General features: G+C 32.4%; 7 protein-coding genes across 7 annotated transcripts in view; 3 read left to right on the plus strand and 4 right to left on the minus strand.

Annotated features, from left to right (window-relative positions):
* HELRODRAFT_193653 (hypothetical protein) overlaps window positions 1-2,340 on the minus strand; it is a gene marked incomplete at both ends in the record, with an annotated part of 3,135 nt that extends 795 nt beyond the window's left edge. Inside the window, 5 exons of the mRNA XM_009028540.1 lie at window positions 572-782; window positions 1,000-1,155; window positions 1,521-1,760; window positions 1,914-2,063; window positions 2,172-2,340. Of these exons, the coding sequence (XP_009026788.1) occupies window positions 572-782; window positions 1,000-1,155; window positions 1,521-1,760; window positions 1,914-2,063; window positions 2,172-2,340 (926 nt within the window). The remainder of the gene's footprint in view (window positions 1-571; window positions 783-999; window positions 1,156-1,520; window positions 1,761-1,913; window positions 2,064-2,171) is intronic.
* Window positions 2,341-4,314: 1,974 nt separating this feature from the next.
* Window positions 4,315-4,973, plus strand: HELRODRAFT_179737 (hypothetical protein; the record flags this gene model as incomplete). Its single annotated transcript, XM_009028541.1, has 3 exons — window positions 4,315-4,409; window positions 4,644-4,750; window positions 4,855-4,973. 3 exons carry the CDS (start codon window positions 4,315-4,317, stop codon window positions 4,971-4,973), a joined length of 321 nt encoding a protein of 106 aa, XP_009026789.1.
* Window positions 4,974-5,051: 78 nt separating this feature from the next.
* HELRODRAFT_179738 (hypothetical protein) lies at window positions 5,052-6,304 on the minus strand (the record flags this gene model as incomplete). Its single annotated transcript, XM_009028542.1, has 4 exons — window positions 5,052-5,203; window positions 5,328-5,506; window positions 5,713-5,866; window positions 6,139-6,304. 4 exons carry the CDS (start codon window positions 6,302-6,304, stop codon window positions 5,052-5,054), a joined length of 651 nt encoding a protein of 216 aa, XP_009026790.1.
* A 2,531-nt stretch (window positions 6,305-8,835) lies between these two features.
* Window positions 8,836-11,509, minus strand: HELRODRAFT_179739 (hypothetical protein; the record flags this gene model as incomplete). Its single annotated transcript, XM_009028543.1, has 6 exons — window positions 8,836-9,217; window positions 9,503-9,626; window positions 10,210-10,371; window positions 10,593-10,754; window positions 10,886-11,035; window positions 11,179-11,509. 6 exons carry the CDS (start codon window positions 11,507-11,509, stop codon window positions 8,836-8,838), a joined length of 1,311 nt encoding a protein of 436 aa, XP_009026791.1.
* Window positions 11,510-13,701: 2,192 nt separating this feature from the next.
* HELRODRAFT_179740 (hypothetical protein) lies at window positions 13,702-15,816 on the plus strand (the record flags this gene model as incomplete). The annotated part of the gene is made up of 1 exon (XM_009028544.1): window positions 13,702-15,816. One exon carries the CDS (start codon window positions 13,702-13,704, stop codon window positions 15,814-15,816), a length of 2,115 nt encoding a protein of 704 aa, XP_009026792.1.
* A 1,422-nt stretch (window positions 15,817-17,238) lies between these two features.
* Window positions 17,239-19,663, plus strand: HELRODRAFT_179741 (hypothetical protein; the record flags this gene model as incomplete). Its single annotated transcript, XM_009028545.1, has 6 exons — window positions 17,239-17,575; window positions 17,719-17,868; window positions 18,000-18,161; window positions 18,383-18,544; window positions 19,002-19,164; window positions 19,528-19,663. The coding sequence occupies 6 exons, from the start codon at window positions 17,239-17,241 to the stop codon at window positions 19,661-19,663; spliced, it is 1,110 nt and encodes a 369-aa protein (XP_009026793.1).
* A 1,110-nt stretch (window positions 19,664-20,773) lies between these two features.
* HELRODRAFT_179742 (hypothetical protein) lies at window positions 20,774-24,063 on the minus strand (the record flags this gene model as incomplete). Its single annotated transcript, XM_009028546.1, has 10 exons — window positions 20,774-20,857; window positions 21,142-21,182; window positions 21,324-21,360; window positions 21,742-21,812; window positions 21,969-22,196; window positions 22,424-22,594; window positions 22,740-22,782; window positions 23,071-23,234; window positions 23,574-23,631; window positions 23,992-24,063. The coding sequence occupies 10 exons, from the start codon at window positions 24,061-24,063 to the stop codon at window positions 20,774-20,776; spliced, it is 969 nt and encodes a 322-aa protein (XP_009026794.1).
* Window positions 24,064-24,777: the final 714 nt, after the last annotated feature.

A 24,777-nucleotide genomic window follows, 5' to 3' on the forward strand; every position in this document is an offset into this window, starting at 1 on the left:
TACCACTACTACTACTACAACAACTACTACTACTACTGCTACTACTACTACCACTACTACTACTACTACTACTACTACTACTACAACTGCAACACACATAAAATCATATATCTATGAATTAACATTATAGTTCTAGACAGCTCATAAAACCTAAATAATGTGAACTGAATAGATGGCTTAAGCATACATAACTTCCTTATGATTCAAATAGACAAAATTACGCTCAATAAAGTTCCCACATCTGCTGGGTTCAATTTCGTATGTTGTTTTTATTTCTTAGTTTCTCCCCGAGTTTATTGTGAAAATATTTAACATTAGAGGCACCTCGAGGCGCCAAATTTCCAAAAAAATTATTTTCGCGATAGGCGGAAATTTTTTTGCATTCAAACCCGGCCGCCGACTTAACCATTACACTATCTTGTATCATATTGTATCGTATTACGTATCAAATCACAGAAATCGTAAGATCAGATAACAATCACATCATATCGTTTTGTGTCCAATAACATCACATCGTTTCGTTTCGAATCAAACCACACCACATTTCAATTTTTCGTTAGCCACAACTAACCACAGCTTCTTTCTCTTCCTCATGAGATAAACACCAACAGCCAGGCCTACAATCAGCAGTAGAATCAATGGAACGCCAAGACCAGCACCCAAGCCAGTCTTTTGACTTTCACTCAAACCATTATTTGAGAAGTTATCATTTGACGATGGTTGATATTGTGTGGTGTTGCTTGTGGGTACTGATGGTAATGTTTTTTCAGTAGGTAGACCAACTGTGATGAAATAATTTCGTATATCTTAAAATCAAAATTTTTTTTAAAATCACTACTAATACCTGGAATGTATGCAGTTGTCGGATTGGTGCTCTTCTTATTTTTATTCTCTGTTACAGACAGAAATTAGGGATTGACGTCCATTTATTATAAATAAAAATAATAAATAACTGGTTTAAAGAGAAAACATTTCAGAGAAATTCAAAATGCAACTCACCTTCCATGCAGATTATGGAGTAAGCTCTGGAACTGCATTCGACACATCTCATGGAGTTTTCTGTTCCACTGGAATTCAACTCTACACACACGCTATTATTGTTTGTTGCAGTTTGTTCAAAATCGTTCGCCCAATTGAAATAATTCAACGGAGTTTCTGTTGAGATTGTGATATCTTATATTATAGGATTAACATTAAAGTTTGTCTAATTTTTATGTCATGTTGAAATAAAGAGCAATTCAAGGTAACAAAAGATAAAAGATATATTTTGGATGATGTAGAAAAATATGTCTCAGTCTTTTATACAATTCGGTAAATAACGATAGTGTTTCGAAATGACTGAACTAAACTGTCTTTTTTTATTTCATATTCAGCTAGCGAACCAATAGTGAGCCAATTAAATTTTATATCTTTAAAAAGGTTTCAGTTAATTAAAGTATCTTGTATCGGAAAAACGGTCATAAACTTAATTCACGATTGTTCATATGAAGGGATTTAAACTCCCATTAAATACCACTAACCAGTGCTTTGCCAAACTAGTAATGTTCTTGTCAATCCAACCCAAAACTTTTCCTCCCGCAAAGACGTTCGAACCCACATTTGATTGACGTTCTGGATATCCAACTTATCTAGAACCGCCAAGCCTCCGCCTAGCTTGGTGCATTGGTAATGTCCATTGTACCATGTGTATTGCCCATTTATCGGAAAATAACAAGTTGTTCCATTTTGCCAGCTGTTTAAAGCCGTGCAATTAGAAGCATCTGGTTGGTTAGATGTTACAACTTTTGTGTGAAAGGAAACCCAAAAGTATGTATAACTAAATTAAATCTCAATATCAATATTTACAAAATTTTTATTTCAACGAGTGAGGTAAAAAAATTAGCATCGAAGTTTCAAAAAAACTTAAAACTTACTTTTTATTGAGCAGAGGACACGAAGTTGAGACGTTGGTCTATCTGCCATATATCTCAATTTTTGTTGACTGTCGTTAGACAATGTTGTGTTAGAGATGTATGCCATGACAGTGGCTCCATCGTTGTTTTGGTTATCAACATTTTTAGGATCTTGAAAACGTGAACGTTAATTTAATATTATGAAGATAATTAATGATCGACACCGTTCAAATTACAATTTCAGTATCACAAAATATTGAAAATTTAAAATGATTTAACATGGTGTTTTGTTCATCCAAATCCATGCATCGTAAATTGTTTTGGTCCTCAAAAAAAATTGTTTCTGCTTCAGATTATTATCAGCAATGAACCGATCGACTAAATCTTTAACTTCTTCATCGTAAATCTCTAACAACCGTCCGTTTCGATTGTTATTTTGTGAGCACATGTTGAAATTTTTTGTTGACAAATCATAATATGTTGAAGTTGAATCACCAGCTAAATACAGGCAATATTTATCACTGCAGTTTGAACTTGCATAAGTGATAATACAATTCGCGAAATTTACCACAAAAACACATATTAAGTTTATTACTTTTGGCATTTTTTAAGCGTATGCCAAACACATTTTAGCATTCTCTACGACTTATTTAAAGATTAATTGTTTAAACTGTGTAAATTTCTTCCTATACAAACGCTAACAATTTATATGAAACTCCATAAGAGTTATTTTAAGAAGAAACAATACCAGTTCTAAAACCTCTTATGAATATAATTACTATATTTCTTCATTCATACCTACACATCTATATGTAGATAATAAATACAAATAAGCTCATATATGCCACATTACACACACACACGCACCACACACACACACACACACACACACACACACACACACACACACACACACACGCACACACACACACACACGCACACACACACACACACACACACACTCACACACTATCAACACGCTCAAAATACTATATGTTTGTATCATTGTATATATATATATATATATAATATATATAAATATATATATATATATATTTACCAATAGGTAAGAACAACATCACGTTGTCACAAGGTTTAAGAACCCACTCAGTCGCAAGAGGTATATATATCGAAAATCGAAAAAACGAACTACAAAACATATTAACGCTCCTCTGGGAATTAAAAAAATTAATAATTACTATAATTTATAACACATCAAACCTAAAAAAAACATAAAACACATGCTTTTTGATGAAAATTTTATGTAAATATGAACACTGTCCGAAACAGTAGCATAGTTGAATTATTCAATCAATATAAAGTTAACAATGCGTGCATTTCGTTTCGTTTCGTTTTTGTTCTTACTATTCGAGATCTTATTCTGGTCTGCTCAGGCCGGCAAATAAAATTATTTACTAACTCAGATGTTCAGATTTGGATTTCGAAAAACATCAAGAAAACGTTTGAAAAATCGGAAAAAAATTTTTATTACCAACAATTCTGTCAGGTAGGTAAGGATCAATCTCTACTTTAACAATGATTAATATTTCATCATAAAATCATTTAAAACTTAGTTAATAGTCCATCAAATGTTGAAATATTTTTAGGTTAATTATTAAATAATTAATTGATTCAACTGATTTAATCAAGTTAGTTAATTAATAAATAAATTAAAAAAAATAAATTAATAAATGGACAAAATTTCAGATTAATCGGGCAATGGCAAGTTGTCGAAAATTATGCTACAAGATTTGAACTATAGAAACAAATGAACGAACGACAAAACAAACGAATGAACAAACAAACAAACAAACAAACAAACAAACAAACCGACAGACAAACATGTAAAGTTAACATAAGCATGGGAAACATCAGAAGTTTTTCTTTCAAAATTTTAAAGATGGGGTGGCAGTTGGAGATGGGAGCTAGAGTCGCCAACCCCATCTTTGTTCAGATTGAGTGACGTGTATGTCGGGTTTGACGATTTTGGTTTGATTGGAGGTTTTGGTAGCTGGAAGCCCTGGTTGCTGCTGCTTTTGTGGCTGTTGTGATTTTCATGGAGGGATGCATATGTGTCCAGTACAGTTGTATACTCTTGGTTGGTTGAAATTCTTTCATTGCTCATCTGAATCGGCATTTTAAGAGATACAATTTCCCTATGAATTAAAAAATTATTTTAGTTAAAATTTACAAATATTAATTATAATAAAAATATATCTTTTTTCTTCTGATTTTGCTAAAATTTTATATCAATCAGAGCAGATGATTCAAAAACAATTTTATTAAAGTTATTCTTCCAAAAACAATTTTGTTAAAGTTATTCTTTCAAATTGAATTTTTTTTTAATTTTGTTAAATTAACTATAATTATATTGTACTCTAAAACTTACTTTGACAGTTTGCTGTTCTTCACGAGCAAAATAATGAGTATAATGATTGATGCCAGCAGTAAAAACGATGCTACTCCAAGGCTGATAGCCAAACCTTCGGCGTATCAACAGATTAATGACGTCATTCAGTGAGTTAATTGGTTAAAAAACGATGTTTTGTTAAAATTCAAAAAAGATAAAGATCAGTTATTAGCTGATATCATCAAAATACTTTTTAAAATCGCCGTTAAATGAAAAAAATAATTATTCATCAAACAATTTTAAGATAAATTTTAATGTTAATTTTAGGTATTACAATTACATTTTTTGGTAAATTCTAACAAAATTTCAGTTAAATAATTTTGGCACAAACCCCGAATTAGGATAGAGTTTGAAAAATTTGCTTCGGGGTCTTGGGAGTTAGGAATGGAGGAAGTAGTGGAAGTCACTGGGAAGACCACTGAGTTTGTCGTCGGAGCTGGAGTTGGCAGTGAGGGGGAAAAAACCTTGTTCTCTTGAGTATTAATTATTTATTTTAGTATTTTAAAAGATCAAACAGTTCATCACGCTCTTCTATCAAGAACACGCAAACAGTGTATATGAAAACGGAACGTGCCAAACAAGGCATCATACACAAAGCATGTGATAGGGAACCCGGTTACTGCATCCACAGAAGCAGGCTAATGTACCACCGGCTGTTCTATATCATTTAATGCAAACATTGAAAAACATTGTTAGATTTACTAGAAATTAAAGATAAATGAATGGATTTAATAAGAAGAATATTTCACTCAACCCTCCATGCAAATGATATTATAAATTCCACTGCAATTATTGTTGTAGATAGGGTTGTTTGGGAAATATGTTGATAAACAAATGCAAGGTCTATCTATTAAATCATATGGATATGATCCCAACCAATTGGTGTATGTGAAAGCAAGTCCTGTGTGTATTGTTTGAAAAATGCAAACGTTTTTTCAAATTATGTTTCTATCAAACAATGAAAACTAGGCTATAGCAAAACATAGCGTCTATAAAAATTGCAAGACTACGTAAAAATGGCCAACCTGATTTCTTCCAGGTGAGCAACGCTTTGGTCAGTCCAATCCAATAATGACCATTCTGCAGAGCTAGCTGAACCCACATTTGATTGACTTCATCAGCACTCAAATCATCCAAGACAGCCAAACTACCACCTAACCTCAGGCATTCGTAATGACCATCATACCACGTGTAATAGTAGTATCTAGAGAGAAGAGAATAACATGTGCCCCTGAGTGACCAACTATTCGTTTGTGTGCAGTTTCTGGAATCTTAGAAAATAAAATATTTTGAATTTAGTTGCATTTTAACACAGTTTGAAATTTATACTTTAGCTGTTCAACTAAATGTAAATGCATGCACAAATCTTCAAAAAACTTCATTTGAAATGTTTCATTCGCAATGAAAAACTTGCCTTTTATGGAACATAAAACTGACAACTTGAATCTTGAATCCAACTTAAAATATCTTAGCATTTTTTGGCTATCTTTGTTTGAAGTTGTGTTGCTTATATATAACTCGGTGGTAAAATTTTGGTCGTCGTAAATTTCAATTGATCCAAAGTCTGTAATTAGTTAAAAAGTTTAATTTATTTTAAAAGCATTCTATGATATAAAGTAAAATTTTGAAAATTAAAGTGTTATCGATTCTGAATTATAAAAATTACATAATACTTCTATAAACAAAATGACTGACACGAAGCTTTATTAATCCACATCATGACGTTTGGAAGCATTTTTGTTCCTAGAAAAAAATATTTATTTTCTAAACTATTATTCCTAACAAACTGATCAACCAGTGTTTGAACTTCCTCATCATAAATTTCCAACATCCAACCATTACGTTTGCCATTTTGAGAGCAGTAACTGTCTCTTATGCTTCCGTAATAATAATATAAACTATCTAAGATGTACAAGCAGTATTTGTCGCTACAATTTAAATTAGCCGCCGTGGTCAGATTTAGAAAAAGACTGAACAACGCACAGATAATCAATTTGTTCATTTTGAGTTTTTTTTCTGAAATTTACCAATGACCTGAAAAACGTTTTGTAATCAGGTTGCAGATATTGAAATATACACTACAATCAGATTAAATCCAAATATTAATTGATCTGATATTTGATTTGATTTGAAATATACACTCAAATTAATAAAAAGTTGGATGAATTTGTTACTTGAAGTAACGAATTATAACAAATTAATTACTATATACAGTTACGCACGTTAGTATTTCTTTTGTTGCATTCTGATTAAAATTTAATCAACACTTCCTACTTTAAAAGTCACAATGGATAGCTATATGACAACAACAAGACACACGCACCCACACTCCCAAACAACACACAGATTATTATCATTAACAGAAATCACTGCCTTTTCTGTATTGTTAGACTTGCTACAGTTTAATTAATTGATGTTGTTCTTAAGTAAAATTATGTTCCCATCGCTTAAAAAAGAATCTGTAATTAACTCTTGACAAATTAAATACTACAAAAAACACATTTATACAAAATAAACTTTTATCAAATAATATATATATGTATATATATATATATATATATATATATATATATACTATACATACTATACATACATATTTATATAGTTATTAAGAAATATCACTGCCTTTTTCACATTGTTGAGTTTGTACGAGTTAGTTACAAACACAACAATGCGAAAAATGCAGTGATAGTTCTTAATAATTATATATATATATATATATAATGTATATATGTATAAATATATAATGTATATATAAATATATATACATATATATATTCATTCAGTCGATGAATCTAATAATCTAATATAAAGTTTACCCCATTACAATTAGGAAAATTTTTTAGTGATAAGATTAAAAAAGTTGGAGAACATACAAACTCCTTGCTTAAGCTTCCCAGGTTTGTCGGACTCGCTTTGTTCTCTTTATCCCATGTTCTGGTGATGAAATTAAAGAAGTTGTGCTCAATTCACCATTGAGGACATTTTTCCATGTGCCTATTTTCAAACAATATATAGATTTGTTCATACTGTTTCTCACATTTAACACTGGTTATTTTCCTAAGGCGTTCAAACATGCCGTTGTGACTCCCTTATTATAAAAAGCCATCTCTTGATAAGGATGATAATGCAAATTATCGCCAGATTTCCAACCTCTTGTTTTTATCAAAAGTCGTTGAACGTTTAGTTCTAAATTAGTTTTTTAATCATTTGAATGTGCATGGTTTAATTCCAATCCGTCAGTCAGGTTACAGGCAGTATCACTCGACTGAAACTGCTCTGATCGATATTTCTTCTGAATTGTTTGCATCTATGGATTCACAAAATGTTCCACTTTTGGCTTTGTTGGATATGAGTGCTGCGTTTGACTAACAATCACTCCTTGTTCATAAACTTAAATGTCGTTTTGGTGTTGCCGGTGCGGTTGCTTCATGGTTCGAGTCCCATTTGATTGGTAGGAGGCAACAGGTATGTTTCAATGATTTTCTGTCCAATTTCGAAGTTGTTATTTCCAGACGGCCCCGAGGTTCTGTTTCAAATCAAGTGATTAATCGTCTTCAGTCAATTCAAATTCGTGCTGCTAAGATCGTTTTCGGAGGGTTAAAATACGACTATGTCATTAATACTCTACGAGATCTCCATTGGCTCACAATTGAAAAAAGAATCATCTTCAAGCTTGCCGTTATGGTTTTCAAATGTTTAAATGGTTTAAGCCCGGGCTACTTGTCTAGAAGGTGTTTATACAAAACGAAAACTATTCATCACTTGCAATTACAGTCAGGTGATCAGTTATTTTTATTGGTGCCAAAAACAGATTTGATGGTGGCCAATAGGAATTTTGCCGTTGCTGGTCCACAAATTTGGAACTCACTACCATACAGCCTCCGTCAACCTGGTTTAACTATTCAGAAGTTTCGCAAAGATTTGAAAACGTATCTTTTTTCCCGATGATTTCGCCAGACGAAAGCAGCGCCTTTGAGTTGCATTAATTGGCGCTATATAAATTCTCTAATATATATATATATATTATTGATCAAAATCACAGCATGTTCAGCGTTAGTTAACTCCCAATTAATTCAACTTTTCGAATTTTCTAACGGTTGATCGTAAATCATTTTCAAGTTTCCTGAGTTCAAAACCAAAATTTAAATTAATCATTTCGGTTGAAATAAGAAAAATACAAGATAAAAGTGTTTTTCACTGGTAAAATGTTACAAAAGATGGATTAAAAACCAAACAATTAAAAATTAAAAGTATATTTATTTGAATGTTTTATTAAAAATCATTTTCCATTAAATTACATCAATTGCTAATGTCATTGGGCTGGTTTGGTGGCATTTGTCGTTAATGTTTTTGAGGTTATTTTTGTTGTTGTTGTTGTTATTAATGTTATTATGGTTGTTGTTGTTGTTGTCATTAAAGTTATTATAGTTGTTGTTGTTGAAAATTTATTAACGTTATTATGGTTGTTGTTATTAATGTTATTATAGATGTTGTTTTTGTTGATACTTTATTAATGCTGCTGTTTATATCTTAATAATCATTATTGTTGTTATTGATGTTATTGGCGTTCATAGAGCTATCTCCATGGCTGCTAATGTTGTTAATGTTATTTCTATTGACGGTATTTTCATTATTATAATAAATGTCATCATTGTTGTTGTGGTTGTTGTTGCTAATGTTGTTGTTGTTGTTGCTAATGTTGTTGTTGTTGCTGTCAAATTGTAATTCAACATATTGCAGAGGGGGATATACGTTGTCTGATGATTCGTCGTTGTCACTTTTGTTGCTGGTTTTTTTGAGTTTGACTGGTTCAGCGTATATTATATTGATGTTATTGTTGTTGTTGTCGTTGTTTGCACGTGGTTTAGTAAGCTTTTTTCTTTTCCATGGGGGTTGGTAAAATGGGGCAAAGCTATGAAAAAGAAATTCAACTCGTTAAAAAATTTTTTTTCAAAAGTTCTTCGTCACAACCCAACCGGAATCAAATTAAAACTTTTAAAAATCTAATTTATAAAAAGGTTTTTTAAACTCTATTACTACTGATAATACTAGTAGTAGTGCTAAAACTGCTACTATTGTTACTACTCCTGCTGCTGCCACTACCACAACTTCCACTACAATCTACTAACAACGAATACTACTACTATTTTTGATAATAATAATAATTATTATTATAATTATTATTACAATTACTAACCAAAATACTGTTTTCTTTTTTGAAACATACAAAAATACTATCAGAGCCAGAAGAAGCAAAAGCAGAGACAACCCTAAACCTGCACCAAGCCCAACTCTCTTGCCATCAACCATGGGCTTATTATCTTCATTTAGTAGTGAATCGTTTGTTGGATTGCGTGTGTGCTGATGTGGTGTCTGTAAATTTTCCGTCTAGATTATTAAATCAATAATTGTTTAAACTAATGTGAACTTTTTACAATTTTTCTTAACTAATTCTTAGAGGTATCAATAATAACCAGACACTGAACACGTGAATAAGCTTGAATCAACGAATTTCAGACATTGTATATGGAGGTCTATATGTATTCAAACCCAGACACATTAAGCAAATATTATATCATTAATTACGAGAAAAATAACAATTTTTTAATCGAATTTTTAGTTTTAATGATTGAATGTCATATTTATTAGGTTATTCAATGAAAATGCCTAATAATTTTAACTGAAATCTTTAATTTTACCATTATTTTGTAGTGGTGGCGAAGGCGTTGAAACCGTTGAAGATGGTGGAGTGAAGTCTTCATTCTCTGGGTGTTAAATAGTTAAGAGTTAAAACCTACAAAAATTACTATGGTTTAATTGCAAATGAATGTAAATCAATGGCATTTTAGATTTTCAAACTTTAAAAACTTCTAATTGAAAATGAATAATTGGTTATGTCAGCACCTTCCATGCAGATATAATGAAATTCAGTTGAGGAGCAATTGTAGTTCGTTAGACCGTTCTTCACATTTTCAGTTTTGTTGTAAGAACCAACGGCGATACATGAGTTATGAAGTGAATTATTTGGATAGCCAGGCACCCATTTCATGTAAAACATGAAAGTTCCTTCAACATTTTAAAAAATGATTCCATAAGATCAAGTTTTTCAAATTTAAAACTATTTTTAAATTTATTTATAAATGCTAACAAGCAAACAATTTTGCAAATAAAATTTTAAAAAACTGAAATCAATTATTCAAAAACTTCAAAATAACCAGTTTTTCTCCAAGTTATTAGCAAATTGGTTAACCCAACCCAATACATTTTAGTTGGTTGAGATAACTGACTCCAAATATCTTTCATACTCGAGCCTCCACCCAAAATGGCCAGACTACCTCCCAGTTTTCTACACTCCATCTCTCCATCATACCACGTGTAAAGTTCGTTTATAATGAAGTAACAAATGCCTTGATAGAGCGAACTATTTGACCGGCTGCAGTTTGTGGGATCTGATTGTGCGGTGAGGGAAATTTATTAGTAAGTGATGAATTCGATGAATTCTGTTTTTATTTAAACCAGTCATGCACACTTTCGATCATTCCAATAAAATTATAAAATGTACAAAGTCGACAACACGCACTTGATATAGAACACAAAACTTCATGTTTTTTTGTCGGCACATCAGCTACGTATCTCAAATCAGTTTGAAGATTTGAACCAACATTCGTATTACTCATGTATGCAACAGAATTGAATCCATTTAGACTTTGATCGTCAACATTACCACTATCTTTGAAATGGTAATATTAATACTTTTACAGTAAATTTACAGATCCACAAATGATTTTTGTTGAAAATGGTGTTACAAATTGCCAAAATTCTTGACTAAGATCAACAAAATATAAAGTTCAAAAATGAAACTGAAACACTAACATTGATTATTATTTATCCACATCCAACCACTCCTATTCATTTTGGTTCCCAGGAGAAAATTTTTATTCTTCAAATTATTTTTCTCAATGAACCCATCGACCAGTAGCTGAACATCTTCATCGTAGACTTCCAACAACCAACCATTTCTATTGTTACTCTTTCCTGAACATGAATTTTCATCCAATGTTAAGTTACCAGAATTTTTTAAATCATCTACCATGTACAGACAGTACTTATCACTACAGTTACTACTACTACCGTCACTACAATTTATCAAACTTATCAACAAACTCAATATATATATAATTATCAAAATTTTATTTGGCGCCATTGTCTATTTAATTCGTATTCAATTATGATGATTAATTAATTGAATTAATTAATTAATAGATTCATTTAATGAGGAATGATTCAGATGATTATGTGTTGAAATGTCTCGGCGAAAGGTTTATAAATAAGTGGCTAGCTCAATTGCAACGAAATTGAATGTAAAATGTACATTCAGAAGAGTGCAGAACAGAGCATTCAATGAAGATCCTTTGTGTTGTTTTGTGAAATAATTTTCATCATTCAGTATACGTTCTATGCGTCCATACAAACATAAATATAGATTTAGTTTTAGTATAGTATTAGTATTAGTAGAAGTAGTAGTTTAGTTGTAGTAGCAGTAATTGTAGTAGTAGTTGTAGTAGTAGCAGCAGCAGCAGCAGCAGCAGTAGTAGTAGTAGTAGTAGTAGTAGTAGTAGTAGTAGTAGTAGTAGTAGTAGTAGTAGTAGTAGTAGGAGTAGAACTTTGTGTTTCGACAAAAGTAAGCCAACAATGAATCGACAGCCAACTAGTTTTATAACAGGATGTTTTAATCTTCCTTTTTCATAAATTCTTGTCTCATTCGTTCTGTCGTCCATACATATTGTTATAATATTCTCGCTGTCGTAACCGATTTACGATGCGACGGGTTCAAATCTTCGATTGAATAAAATATTCCAAACAGTTATTAAACTTTATTTACAGAAGAAATCAACTATTATTAGTTATTAAACTTTATTTACAGAAAAAATCAACTAATCGTTTATTTCCAGTAAATTCGCACTAACGCAACAATTAACTTTTAAATCTTTCAAAATCTATCGCTATGACAACGTCAACAAACAAATCAAATATCGCTTTAAATAATTCACCGAATCGCTATTCACAAAATCACGAATTTCACTAATCACGAATATCACTAATCACGAATATCACTAATCACGAATATCACTAATCACGAATTTCACTAATCACGAATATCACTAATCACGAATATCACTAATCACGAATATCACCAATCACGAATATCACCAATCACGAATATCACCAATCACGAATATCACTAATCACGATTATCACTAATCAAGAATCTTCTTGCGACGTGCGCTTATATACTCTTCGCAAGCGTCGTTTCTAGATTCTTCCTTATGGTCCGATTCTAGCATACTCTAGAATGCTCCAGTCACTAGAACATTCCAGAATACGCTAGGATCCAGTGCGTTCCGTATCACGGTTATAACAATATATTCATTCGTTTGTTAGTTCATTCATTCATTCGTTCGTTCGTTCATTCATTTATTCATTCATTCACACTTGTGTTCATTCACTGATTATTAATTTTTAATTCATTTATTAATTTGTTATTCATTCGTTCATTCGATTTAACATTTCTGAAGAAAAATTTAGATACAAATTACAGAGGTGAAGTGTCAGAATGGTTAAGTGACTTGCCCTGCTGTGGTTTTGACCGGGTACGAATGCAAAGAGATCCACCTCTTTCAAATGTAACGTGTGCCATAAGTCAACTAACTAACACGCATTAATTATAAATTGACACACCTCACAAATTTAATCAAAAAAGAATTACAAACAATTTAAATAAATTAAATATGGTAGATTTTTGCTATATGTGAATAGGTCTGGATTTGTTTCATTATCTGTAGTTCATTTTCGTATGCTAAATAAAGTCCTAATGTTTTAGTTGGGTGTTTCTTTAACTTTTTCAGAGTCCAACTTTAAATCCTCATTGCTTATATGTTTTCTGTTTTTTTTGAATTTGATTAAAAAATTTAAAAAAATTTAAATAAATAAATAACGAAAAAAAAAAATTTAAAAGTTATGCGCGGATAAAAAGTTGAGCGCTTTAAAATGTTATGCCGGCATTACGTCATGCTATTTGTAAACAAACAACTCTATCGCAATGTTTTCATTTCAAATGCGGCTGACGAATATGGTAGCTAAACCGAGCACCTTTTATGAAGTATAATATTTTAAGTAACTCTCATATACATGTATGTATTTATTGACTGATTTGAATACTAATTAAAATAGATCACGAAATAATTTCGAAGTAACCTTGAGTTTTATTTACATGTATAATATGTATAGTGTATGCTATACTGAAACATGTTAAAATAGATTTTGTGTAAATGGAAAGTGGGAACATTGGAAGTCAGTAGCCGACTTGGAAATGTTCGTCTTCATTGGCGATCTATAATGCTCTTCACCCTTTACATATTTTCGGTGGTGGCTATAAGCATGGAGATGATCGTGAAAATTCTGGGAGCTTTCGACTTGAAAGAAGACTACATCGGTTGTTTCAAAAATGTGAGATCAATAAAGGAAAAAAGAGTAAAAAGTGTTGAAGAATGCGAAAACCTGTGCAAAGCTGAAGAAAATATCAGTCTAATCGCTTTGAAGAATGGTAAGGAGTGCAACTGTATCAACAGGCTTGATGCCGCCCTACCTTCGTCCGATTGTGAGCTTCTTTGCACTAGCAACGAGGCCTGTCGAAACCGAGAAAATTATTCTGTCTACAGGATAGACCAATATACAACACACGACGACGTCTGGGGCGATATTTCTGAATATGAAAATTATTTTATTTTGATTAGTAGTATTAACTTAAATATCTCATACAATCTTCAGAGGTGTGCACATTTCTGTTTAGAGGTCAACGCAACATTTTTCATGGGGCTAGAGCAGAGTCTGTGCAAGTGCTTGTATAACTACCCCGATGTTGTAGCACCGAACAAATCCGAACTACAATGCAATGAGATGTGTAGCGACTTGCCAGGCTCCATTTGCAACTGTCATTATATAAACTCTCAAAATACGAACTTGGTGTACGCATTGCGGTTTCAATACGAGTTTCAAAGAGGAAGATCTACCTACGCACACTGCACGGATGTCTTCACTGACATATGCCATGTGCCACCTTGTAAACATATCGAATTTACTGAAATATCAGACTGCAGAAAAGGTTGCAAAGATGGATGGAAGGGAGAATCGTGTAAGGAGAGGGATTGCACCTCAAACAACGGAGATTGTGGCATTGAAATGAAATGCGTCGAAATCCTGGTAAATAAAAACTTGTACGTAGAATGCGCCTGTCCGTTCGGTACCGTAAGAAACAAGTGGCAGCAGTGCGAAGTTTTCAGGAACAACTTGGCTAACCGGCTCGATTCCTTCCTCAGCTCAACGTACAACATGCCAGGACGTGGTCTTATGAGTGCAGATCGTTTGGCTGATGGCGCCTACGATGGTTACATGATGGCTCATACTAATGATCCGAAAACTGCCTGGGTGGCTGTTGACCTCAGTATGTTTTACTGCGTTGGATTCGTGAGAGCCTACAACAGAATTATGGAAAGTGAAGAAATGTACATGCTTATCAATGAATTTGCTGTTAAGCTCAGTAGAAATTTTGACATAAACACCAAAGCAGGTATGAAAAGTAATGACGAACTTTTTCTTTGCGGATATGGACCTAAAAAAGCACTGCAAGGCGGAAATCCTATGATCGTTTTCTGCCAAAACTTCACTGTGCTGTCTAAGTTTGTCATCATCCATCAGCCAGGAGAACGAGAAGGCAATCTGGCTCTAGCTGAATTGGAAATTTACGAAGTTGGGTGCGACATCCTCAACGGCAGGTGCGGAGAAAAAAAGTGCAACGAAGACAGAGTAAAAAATGGGCCGCTCGTTATAAGATGCACCGACTGGACTGATGTTGCCACGATTAATACGCCATGGTATGGATGCTACGAACAGGTAGAAGCTGAATTTTATTTCCTCGAATATGGACTGACCTATTTGCAGTGTAAGAATGTTTGCGATTCCAGGGACTACCTGCTCTCCGTCATGAAGGCCGGCCTCAAATGTGCCTGTGGAAACATATTGCTAGTTAAAGGCAAGTCGTCAATCGAACTTTGCAAAAAAGGACATTTTACGACTACTCTTGTTTATGTTGAATGCGAGATGGAGAATGAATTCTGTTTCTCATTTGTGGTTTACACAACAGCCTCAAAAGCTCCTACAGCAAACACAGCAGCCAGCATTATGAATAACACCACAACCAATACTGCATTAACAAATAACATCACCGTTTCTAACCTCACCCAAACAACGACAGTAAGCCAAGATGTCTTTGCCAATTTTTATTATATCATCGCGAGTGGCTCGTCAGCGTTGCTGCTACTTGTAGTCGTAGCCGGAGTTGTGATGATAAGAAGAGCCAAGAAGAACCCTTCAACATCAAGTATCGAGAATGTATCGAGAAATGATATAGGCGACAAGGAGGAAGAAGAAATAGAAGCTGAGAAGAGCATTTAATGTCAGCTGAATCAATTTTTTAAAAGTTATAATGGGATGAAGGTTATTGACCAAGAGCGTCTCAAATAAACTTAAAAAATACGTGTTTTAATTATTTCGCTGTTAAATTTTTGCTTTTTGTGGCTTCTTGTGGCGACGGCAATTAAAAAATTTCAATATTTTAATTTTAAAATTTTATGAAAATATTTAATAATTTCATTAAATTTTTTTTAATCATTTTTGATTTGGTGCTTGGGGAATATACATTTTCACAAACCAATGTTAACTTGTTAAATTTCAATTCATAGCCACCAGAAAAATTGATTTTATATAGCATCATATACATGGACTCTGAAACCGAGTTCTGTCTACATTTCAATACACTCCCAATTACTATTTCAGTCACCCGAGCAAGCAAATTATTTATAAGTGCACAAATTAGAATTATTTCAAAATAAATAAAAAATTGAATTCTTAGACGAAACTTAGCTACCTATTGGAGTACAAATGTTTAAGAAAGACCACCTCCCATCATACGCAAGGTGTGTCAATTCGTTGATTCGAGTATCTTTTGCATACACCGTGTGTGTTTTGTTGTTGATAGCTCTAAGAGATATTAATGATTTTAAAAAATGTTTGGATGCTTTCTGACATAAGGTTTCATCTAAGGTCCCCTGTGACTGAAAAAGTGTTTTGTGACTGGCTAATATATTAAATATAATTTTAAATAATATGGTTATAACTTTATTTTGTTGGTACAAATTGATTTATCGGAATAGTCATTCGCAAATTCTTTTTTAGGTTGTAAAATTTTAAAATTTTCAAAATTCAGATTTTAAATATCGTTCCCAGAGATTATAAATAAATCAACCGTCAACAGAAAAGCACAGAGCGTCGATAGAGACCAACTCTACTGTTAAAATTTCACGCAAATATCCTTGAAATACTTGAAATTCGAAGTACTGAATACGAATCTACCCAACTTTGCTTCTCAAATCCAGTTACTACAACATGAGAAACAATCACACCACCCGCTACACTATCTTGCCTCCAAATATTTCGTATTTGAAACGTCATTAGGATTGTTGAGACACATGCTTAAATAACGGAATAAATTTAAAAAAAAATGAATGAATAAATAAATTGAGAAATGAATAAAACACATACACACATTTTAAAACACCACTCGCATAACAGACACACACAGTTATATACATTATAGAAACAGGATGAGATTGTAAATACTAATCCATAAAACATTATATATTCACCATAACATTTATAACAAGCAAACGTATATAATGAAAGCCGCTATAAAAGAATAACTTTACTACTAGTAGCTATGGTTGAAAGAGGAGAAAATGATTAATCTCAGTGCCATATACATATTAAAGTTATAATATACAATATTTTTATTATTAAATTAAAAATATATTTTCAAAGATGGTGCAAAGTGATATCATTTTAATAATTATTATTTTAATATCAAGTTTGTTGATAAGTTTGATAAATTTTAGTGACGGTAGTAGTAGTAACTGTAGTGATAAGTACTGTCTGTACATGGTAGATGATTTAAAAAATTCTGGTAACTTAACATTGGATGAAAATTCATGTTCAGGAAAGAGTAACAATAGAAATGGTTGGTTGTTGGAAGTCTACGATGAAGATGTTCAGCTACTGGTCGATGGGTTCATTGAGAAAAATAATTTGAAGAATAAAAATTTTCTCCTGGGAACCAAAATGAATAGGAGTGGTTGGATGTGGATAAATAATTATCAATGTTAGTGTTTCAGTTTCATTTTTGAACTTTATATTTTGTTGATCTTAGTCAAGAATTTTGGCAATTTGTAACACCATTTTCAACAAAAATCATTTGTGGATCTGTAAATTTACTGTAAAAGTATTAATATTACCATTTCAAAGATAGTGGTAATGTTGACGATCAAAGTCTAAATGGATTCAATTCTGTTGCATACATGAGTAATACGAATGTTGGTTCAAATCTTCAAACTGATTTGAGATACGTAGCTGATGTGCCGACAAAAAAACATGAAGTTTTGTGTTCTATATCAAGTGCGTGTTGTCGACTTTGTACATTTTATAATTTTATTGGAATGATCGAAAGTGTGCATGACTGGTTTAAATAAAAACAGAATTCATCGAATTCATCACTTACTAATAAATTTCCCTCACCGCACAATCAGATCCCACAAACTGCAGCCGGTCAAATAGTTCGCTCTATCAAGGCATTTGTTACTTCATTATAAACGAACTTTACACGTGGTATGATGGAGAGATGGAGTGTAGAAAACTGGGAGGTAGTCTGGCCATTTTGGGTGGAGGCTCGAGTATGAAAGATATTTGGAGTCAGTTATCTCAACCAACTAAAATGTATTGGGTTGGGTTAACCAATTTGCTAATAACTTGGAGAAAAACTGGTTATTTTGAAGTTTTTGAATAATTGATTTCAGTTTTTTAAAATTTTATTTGCAAAATTGTTTGCTTGTTAGCATTTATAAATAAATTTAAAAATAGTTTTAAATTTGAAAAACTTGATCTTATGGAATCATTTTTTAAAATGTTGAAGGAACTTTCATGTTTTACATGAAATGGGTGCCTGGCTATCCAAATAATTCACTTCATAACTCATGTATCGCCGTTGGTTCTTACAACAAAACTGGAAATGTGAAGAACGGTCTAACGAACTACAATTGCTCCTCAACTGAATTTCATTATATCTGCATGGAAGGTGCTGACATAACCAATTATTCATTTTCAATTAGAAGTTTTTAAAGTTTGAAAATCTAAAATGCCATTGATTTACATTCATTTGCAATTAAACCATAGTAATTTTTGTAGGTTTTAACTCTTAACTATTTAACACCCAGAGAATGAAGACTTCACTCCACCATCTTCAACGGTTTCAACTTCAACTCCTTCGCCAACTAATAATGGTAAAATTGACGATTTGTGTTGAAATTATTAGACATTTTTCATTAAATAACATAACAAACATGGCATTAAATCATTAAAACTAAAATTTGATCACACATAAATTACGGCGCAATCTTCAATGTGCCTGGGTTCGAATACTAATAGATCTAGTCTATCTTAAACTCTCTTCAATATTTTTACAAACTTCTTCTCAATTAATTCTAATTATGAATAAAAAAAATTTATGTTTTTTTTTTACCAAAAAATTCCAGTTAAACCAACAAATGCCACTGATCCGATGAGATCGGCAGAAAATGTTTCCACCGAAAGCCAAAGGACAAGCGTAATAATATGCCTTAGCGTTCTATTACCCCTTCTAGCTCTAATAATAACTTTTTCCATTGTCATATTCGCCAGATATAGAATTCTTCACAGGTAAAATAATATTTTCTTCATTATTTAACAAATCTGAATTTGCAAAGCCTTGATTTAAGGGGACATGAGGGACTGCCACTGTCCAGGGTTCTCTACATTAGCGGTTTCCCTTTACTATATATTTGTCTGAATTTTCTTCGGCGTAACCCATATAAGCAAGAACAAGATTACCTACAAATTTGGGAAAAAATAAAAAAAAAGTGCCTTCCTCATTCTAGAAGTAAATAGGGGTTTTAACTTTTTTCTTGCCCCGGGTATTCCAAGCCCCAAAATCCGGTCCATACCCATCTTTTAACCAAACATTAATAAATGTTTTAAATTTATAACGAAATATTTAATACCTTAAAAATGAAATTTTTTCAGAGAGGTGACCATGATGAGAAAACAAGCGAATGATAGGATCGATAGAACTAGTGATGGGAACTACCTATCTCTTCAAGATGTTGGTCAGGTTGATGACGGCAGACCTTACGAAAGTCTTTCAAACGTACATATCTAATGAGAAACATCATTAATAATTAGCTTGGATTAGCTTGTACGCCAGAAACATTTATTTCTTATCTATGGATAGTTTTTCAAATTTTTACACTTGCTCGCTTAGCACAAACTCGGTTCAACTGATAGAAACGATTGAAAAATAGAATTTACAAATTTGAAGTTTTTTTTAACCGTTAATACGATAAACATTGAGTTGGAAAGGCTCACAACTACATTCTTCTGTCAGATTGCATGTGTAAATACACTTGAAACAACACACTTGATCGGTACACCATCCTCTTCTGTCATTCTCATTACATTATATTTTTTAATACTTTTGAAAAAAACTCAGCAGTGTTTATGAAACATTTTATTATCATTAGCAATACTTCGGTTAATAATAAATACATGTCTATTGTAGTAATCGTTAATTTGATGATATATATCTATATATACTTTTTTGATATATAACAATCTATATATATATATCTATCTGAATATCCATATATATATGTATTGGTATATTGTTCTTCTTTTAAATACTCACACCATGAATGTGTAGCTCAAACAAAAGTGCAGTTGCAAACACCACAGCCACTAATATCCGTGTAATAAGAGGTTATGGTACAGTTCGTCTTCTCTCTACCAAGTTCACCGTCTTTGTTACACTTCATAATCAAACTACCACCAGACTGAGAGCTATTAGTTTGGCTCGAGTATGTACCATTGATCAACTTTTTTCCGCCTTTTCCGAAGTCGCTTGCGAGGCTGCTTATGTGGCTGATGTGGCTACTGCTATGGCTACTAGTACTGCTGCTGCTGCTACTGCTGTGTGTAATAGTTTTACTACTGCTGCTACTACTGGTAATGGTTGATCCGGATTTGGTTGAGTTGGATAGGGTGCCGAGTAATTCTTCGCATTTGCATTGCTCAATGTTTGTGTATTTGCAAGCTGGATGGTTAGATGGTTGATTGTTTGGATGGTTGGATGGTCGATTGGAAGGTTGGTTAGTTGGTTGGTTGATTGGTTGGTTGGTTAATTGGTTGGTTGGTTGGTTAGTTGATTGGTTGATTGAATGGTTGTTCGGGATATTATTATGAATTTTATTATGAATTTTATTATGAAATTATATTATGAGTTTTTGTCATAGCAATACCGACCGCATGTGTTGTTGACGCACTGTTGGCCAGTCGGGCACGCCCCAAGTATCAGAGCCTACGAAGGAAGAAAGAATAATAATAATAATATTAAACAACAACAACAATAAAAATAATAATTAATAATAATAATAATAATAATAATTAAATTTATAATAATAAATTGATAAAAATAATAGTAAAAATTCTTTGAAATGTGAATAAAAAATTACAATAATGATAATAACAACAACAACAACAACAACAATAATAACAACAACAACAAAAATAATAACAATAATAATAATAAATAGTAATAATAATAAAAGAAGTTGTCACCGTGAATAAATTGTCGGAGCATACTTGCCTGGCTATCGTCTCGATGCCCATGCTCGATTTCGCAACTAATATTAATAATAATAATAATAATAACAATATAATTATGATGACGGTTATATTATTATTGTCTTCATAATTACTGTTATTATTTGTAATATTATTATTATTATAATTATTTGTATTGTTATTGTTATTATTCAACTGACCACACACGTCTTTCACGCATTCCTGGTCGTCTTGGCACTGGACAATAAATAAATAATAATAATAATAATAATAATAATATTTTTATTATTATTATTATTTATATTATTATCATTATTAATGGGAACAATCTTTTATTCGGCAATAAAAACAAGGAAAATGGCAGTACAAATAAAATAAAATAAAATAAAATAAAACTAAATAATGAAATAAAATAAAATGTCAAATGCAATCAATATGGAAGCTCCTGATAAATAAATGAATATGAGGAGTCCCTGATTATAAAAATGATAATAATAATAACATTAGAATAATAATGATAATAATAATAGAATAATAATAATAATAATAATAGAATAATAAGGATAATAATAATAATAGTATTATCATTAATAGAATAATAATGATAATAATAATAACCTTCATCATGTTATTGGAGCAGTTGGGCTTTGAAGTTGTTGTCGTTAGAGACTTTCCGGTGGTTATACTTGCTAATAATAAGAATAATAATAATAGCATAAATAATAGTAATAATATAATGAATAATAATAATGATAATAATAATATTTCAACACGTCACCAGCATCATCATCAAAACCAACACACCACACCACCACCATCATCATCATTATCATCATCATCATAACCAGCATAAGTAGTCAATTTTTTTTTCTTCTTCCGATTTCGCCTCTTTTTTTTCCCGCCAAATTTTTTCCCGCCATTTTTTTTCTCGCCGCTGCTGCCGCTCTTGCCAAATGCGTCAGAGAAAAGATCGTTGAGAGAGAAAACGGTGGGTGCTGACGTAGTAGTAGTTGTGGTGGCTGTAGTAGCCACATCGCCGACATTTTTTACGGAGCCGGTTCTCGGTTGACTTGCTGGGTGGGGTTGTTATTATTGTTATTATTATTATTATTATTATTAGTAGTAGTAGTAGTAGTAGCAGTAGTAGTAGTAGTAGTGGTAGTAGTAGTAGTAGTAGTAGTAGTAGTAGTAGTAGTAGTAGTAGTAGTAGTAGTAGTAGTGGAACTAGCAGCAATAGCAGTAGTAGTAGTATCATCATCATTTTCATCATTCCCACTCACCCACTCACTCAATCACTCACCTGCACAATCGCATATGCGGCAGCCGTATTCATCACTGTTTGAAGTACCACCATCGTCATCATCATCATCGTCGTCCTCGTCAGCATCATCATCATCATCGTTATTATTATTATTGTTATTGTTGTTGTTGCTAGCGTCACATGCACAGGATATTTTCTTAGTACAGTCAACTTAGTGATGATGGTGATGATTGTGTGGTGGTGATTGTGATGATGGTGATGGTATTGATGATGATGTGATGATGGTTTGAACGATAAAAATAATTTGGTTTAATAACGATAATAATAATAATAATAAAAATAATAAGCTGCCCACCGCATTTCAATTTCTGGCACCTCTCTCCATGAATGCAAGTGCCCTGAGTAATAATAATAATGATAATAATAATAATAATAATAATGAAGATAATAATAATAACTACACATCATCTACATCGTTTCAACAACCTCAACAATAACAACATCATTCCAACAACAACAGCAACGTTACATCATCCTCCCAACAACAACATTATCATTCCAACAACAGCAACAACAACAACAACATTATTCCAACAACAACATCATCATCTCAGCAACAACAACATTCCAACAACAGCAACAACAACAACATCATTCCAACAGCTGCTGTAACAGCAACAAATCACCTGCCCGCACTTTCTCCCAAACTCATCATCGCTTTCTTCATCATCATCATTATTATTTTTATTATAATTATCATTATTATTATAATTATCATTATTATTATTAATATTATTGTCGTTGTTATCATAATCATTTTTACCATCTACATAATCCTGACTATGACTAGCTGAAGTTGTGAAGATGATGTTGTTGATGATGATGATAAGGATCATCATCATCATCATCACCATCATCATTATCAACAACAACAACAACAACATCATCGTCATCATATTCATCATCATCGTCTTCGACATCTTTATCTCAACCATTATCATCATCACAATAATAATCATTATCATCGTCATAATCGCTATCATCGTCATCAGTACTCCCACTACTACGTCATTATCACCACCATCATCATCACTATCATCACCACATCATCATCATCATCATCACTATCATCACCACTTCATCATCATCACTATTATCACCACATCTTCATCATCATTATCATTCTTACCCTCTGATTTAGAAACGCAGACGCCGTTCGTACAGATTTCATTCTCAGGGCACTGGCTCTGCAATAGAGCGTTACATAATTTAATTATAATTAATAATATTTAATTATAATTAATAATAATAATAAATAATAAATTAGTAGTCTTAGTAGTAGAAGTGGTGGTGGTAATAGTTGTTGTAGTAGCAGCAGCAGTAGTAGCAGTAGTAGTAGGAGTAGTAGCAGTAGTAGTAGTAGTGTAGTGTAGCAGTAGTAGTATTATTAGTTTTGTAAATTCTTCAAAAATATCAACAAACCCACACACACACACACACACACACACACACACACACACACACACACACACACACACACACACACGCACACGACACACACAAAGACACACACACACAAAGACACACACACACATACGCACACGAACCGTTCCGCATATTTTTTTCTGGCTCGCTTCCGGGTTACCGATTTTGAGGAAACTTTCAAGAATGATCTTCATTGCCTCACCTTTTGTGGGCTCTGGTTTTGGTGATCATGGTGAATAAAAATTCACGGTGAAATGGAATAGAATTATGTGTGAGTGTGTGTTTATGTGTATGTGTGTGTGTGTGTGAATGTGTATTTTTGTTTGTGTGAATGTATGTTTATGTGTGTGTGGATGTGTGTTTATGTTCGTATGTGAATGTGTGTTTATGTGTGTGTGAATGTGGGTTTATGTGTGTGTGAATGTGTGTTTATGTGTGTGTGAATGTGGGTTTATGTGTGCCTGTGAATGTGTATCCTTGTGTTCGAGGAAGAGAAAGAGATTAAGAGATAATTTTTACTGTGAAATGGTGAAAAATTATGTCTGTGTGTGTTTATGTGTTTGTGTGAGTGTGTATTTTTGTGTGTGTGAGTGTGTACTTTATGTGCGAAAGAGAGAGAGAGAAAGAGAGAGAGAGAGAGAGAGAGAGAGAGAGAAAGAGAGAAGAGAGAGAGAAAGAAAGAAGAAAAAGAAAGACTGTCAGAGTGTTAAGGAGTGTAAAAAACGCTTAAAAAAGTTGATAGCGCCTAGATGATAGCATTGAAAGGCGTGATACAAATAACTTTATTTAAATTTTATGTAAATAATAATGAAATTAATTATTCAAAAAGTAATAATAATAATAACAATAATAATAATATTAATATTTACCGATAAAACAATTCGAAGTCATCATCATCATTATCGTCA

Source organism: Helobdella robusta, assembly GCF_000326865.2.
Source record: "Helobdella robusta unplaced genomic scaffold HELROscaffold_56, whole genome shotgun sequence".
Taxonomy (NCBI): domain Eukaryota; kingdom Metazoa; phylum Annelida; class Clitellata; order Rhynchobdellida; family Glossiphoniidae; genus Helobdella; species Helobdella robusta.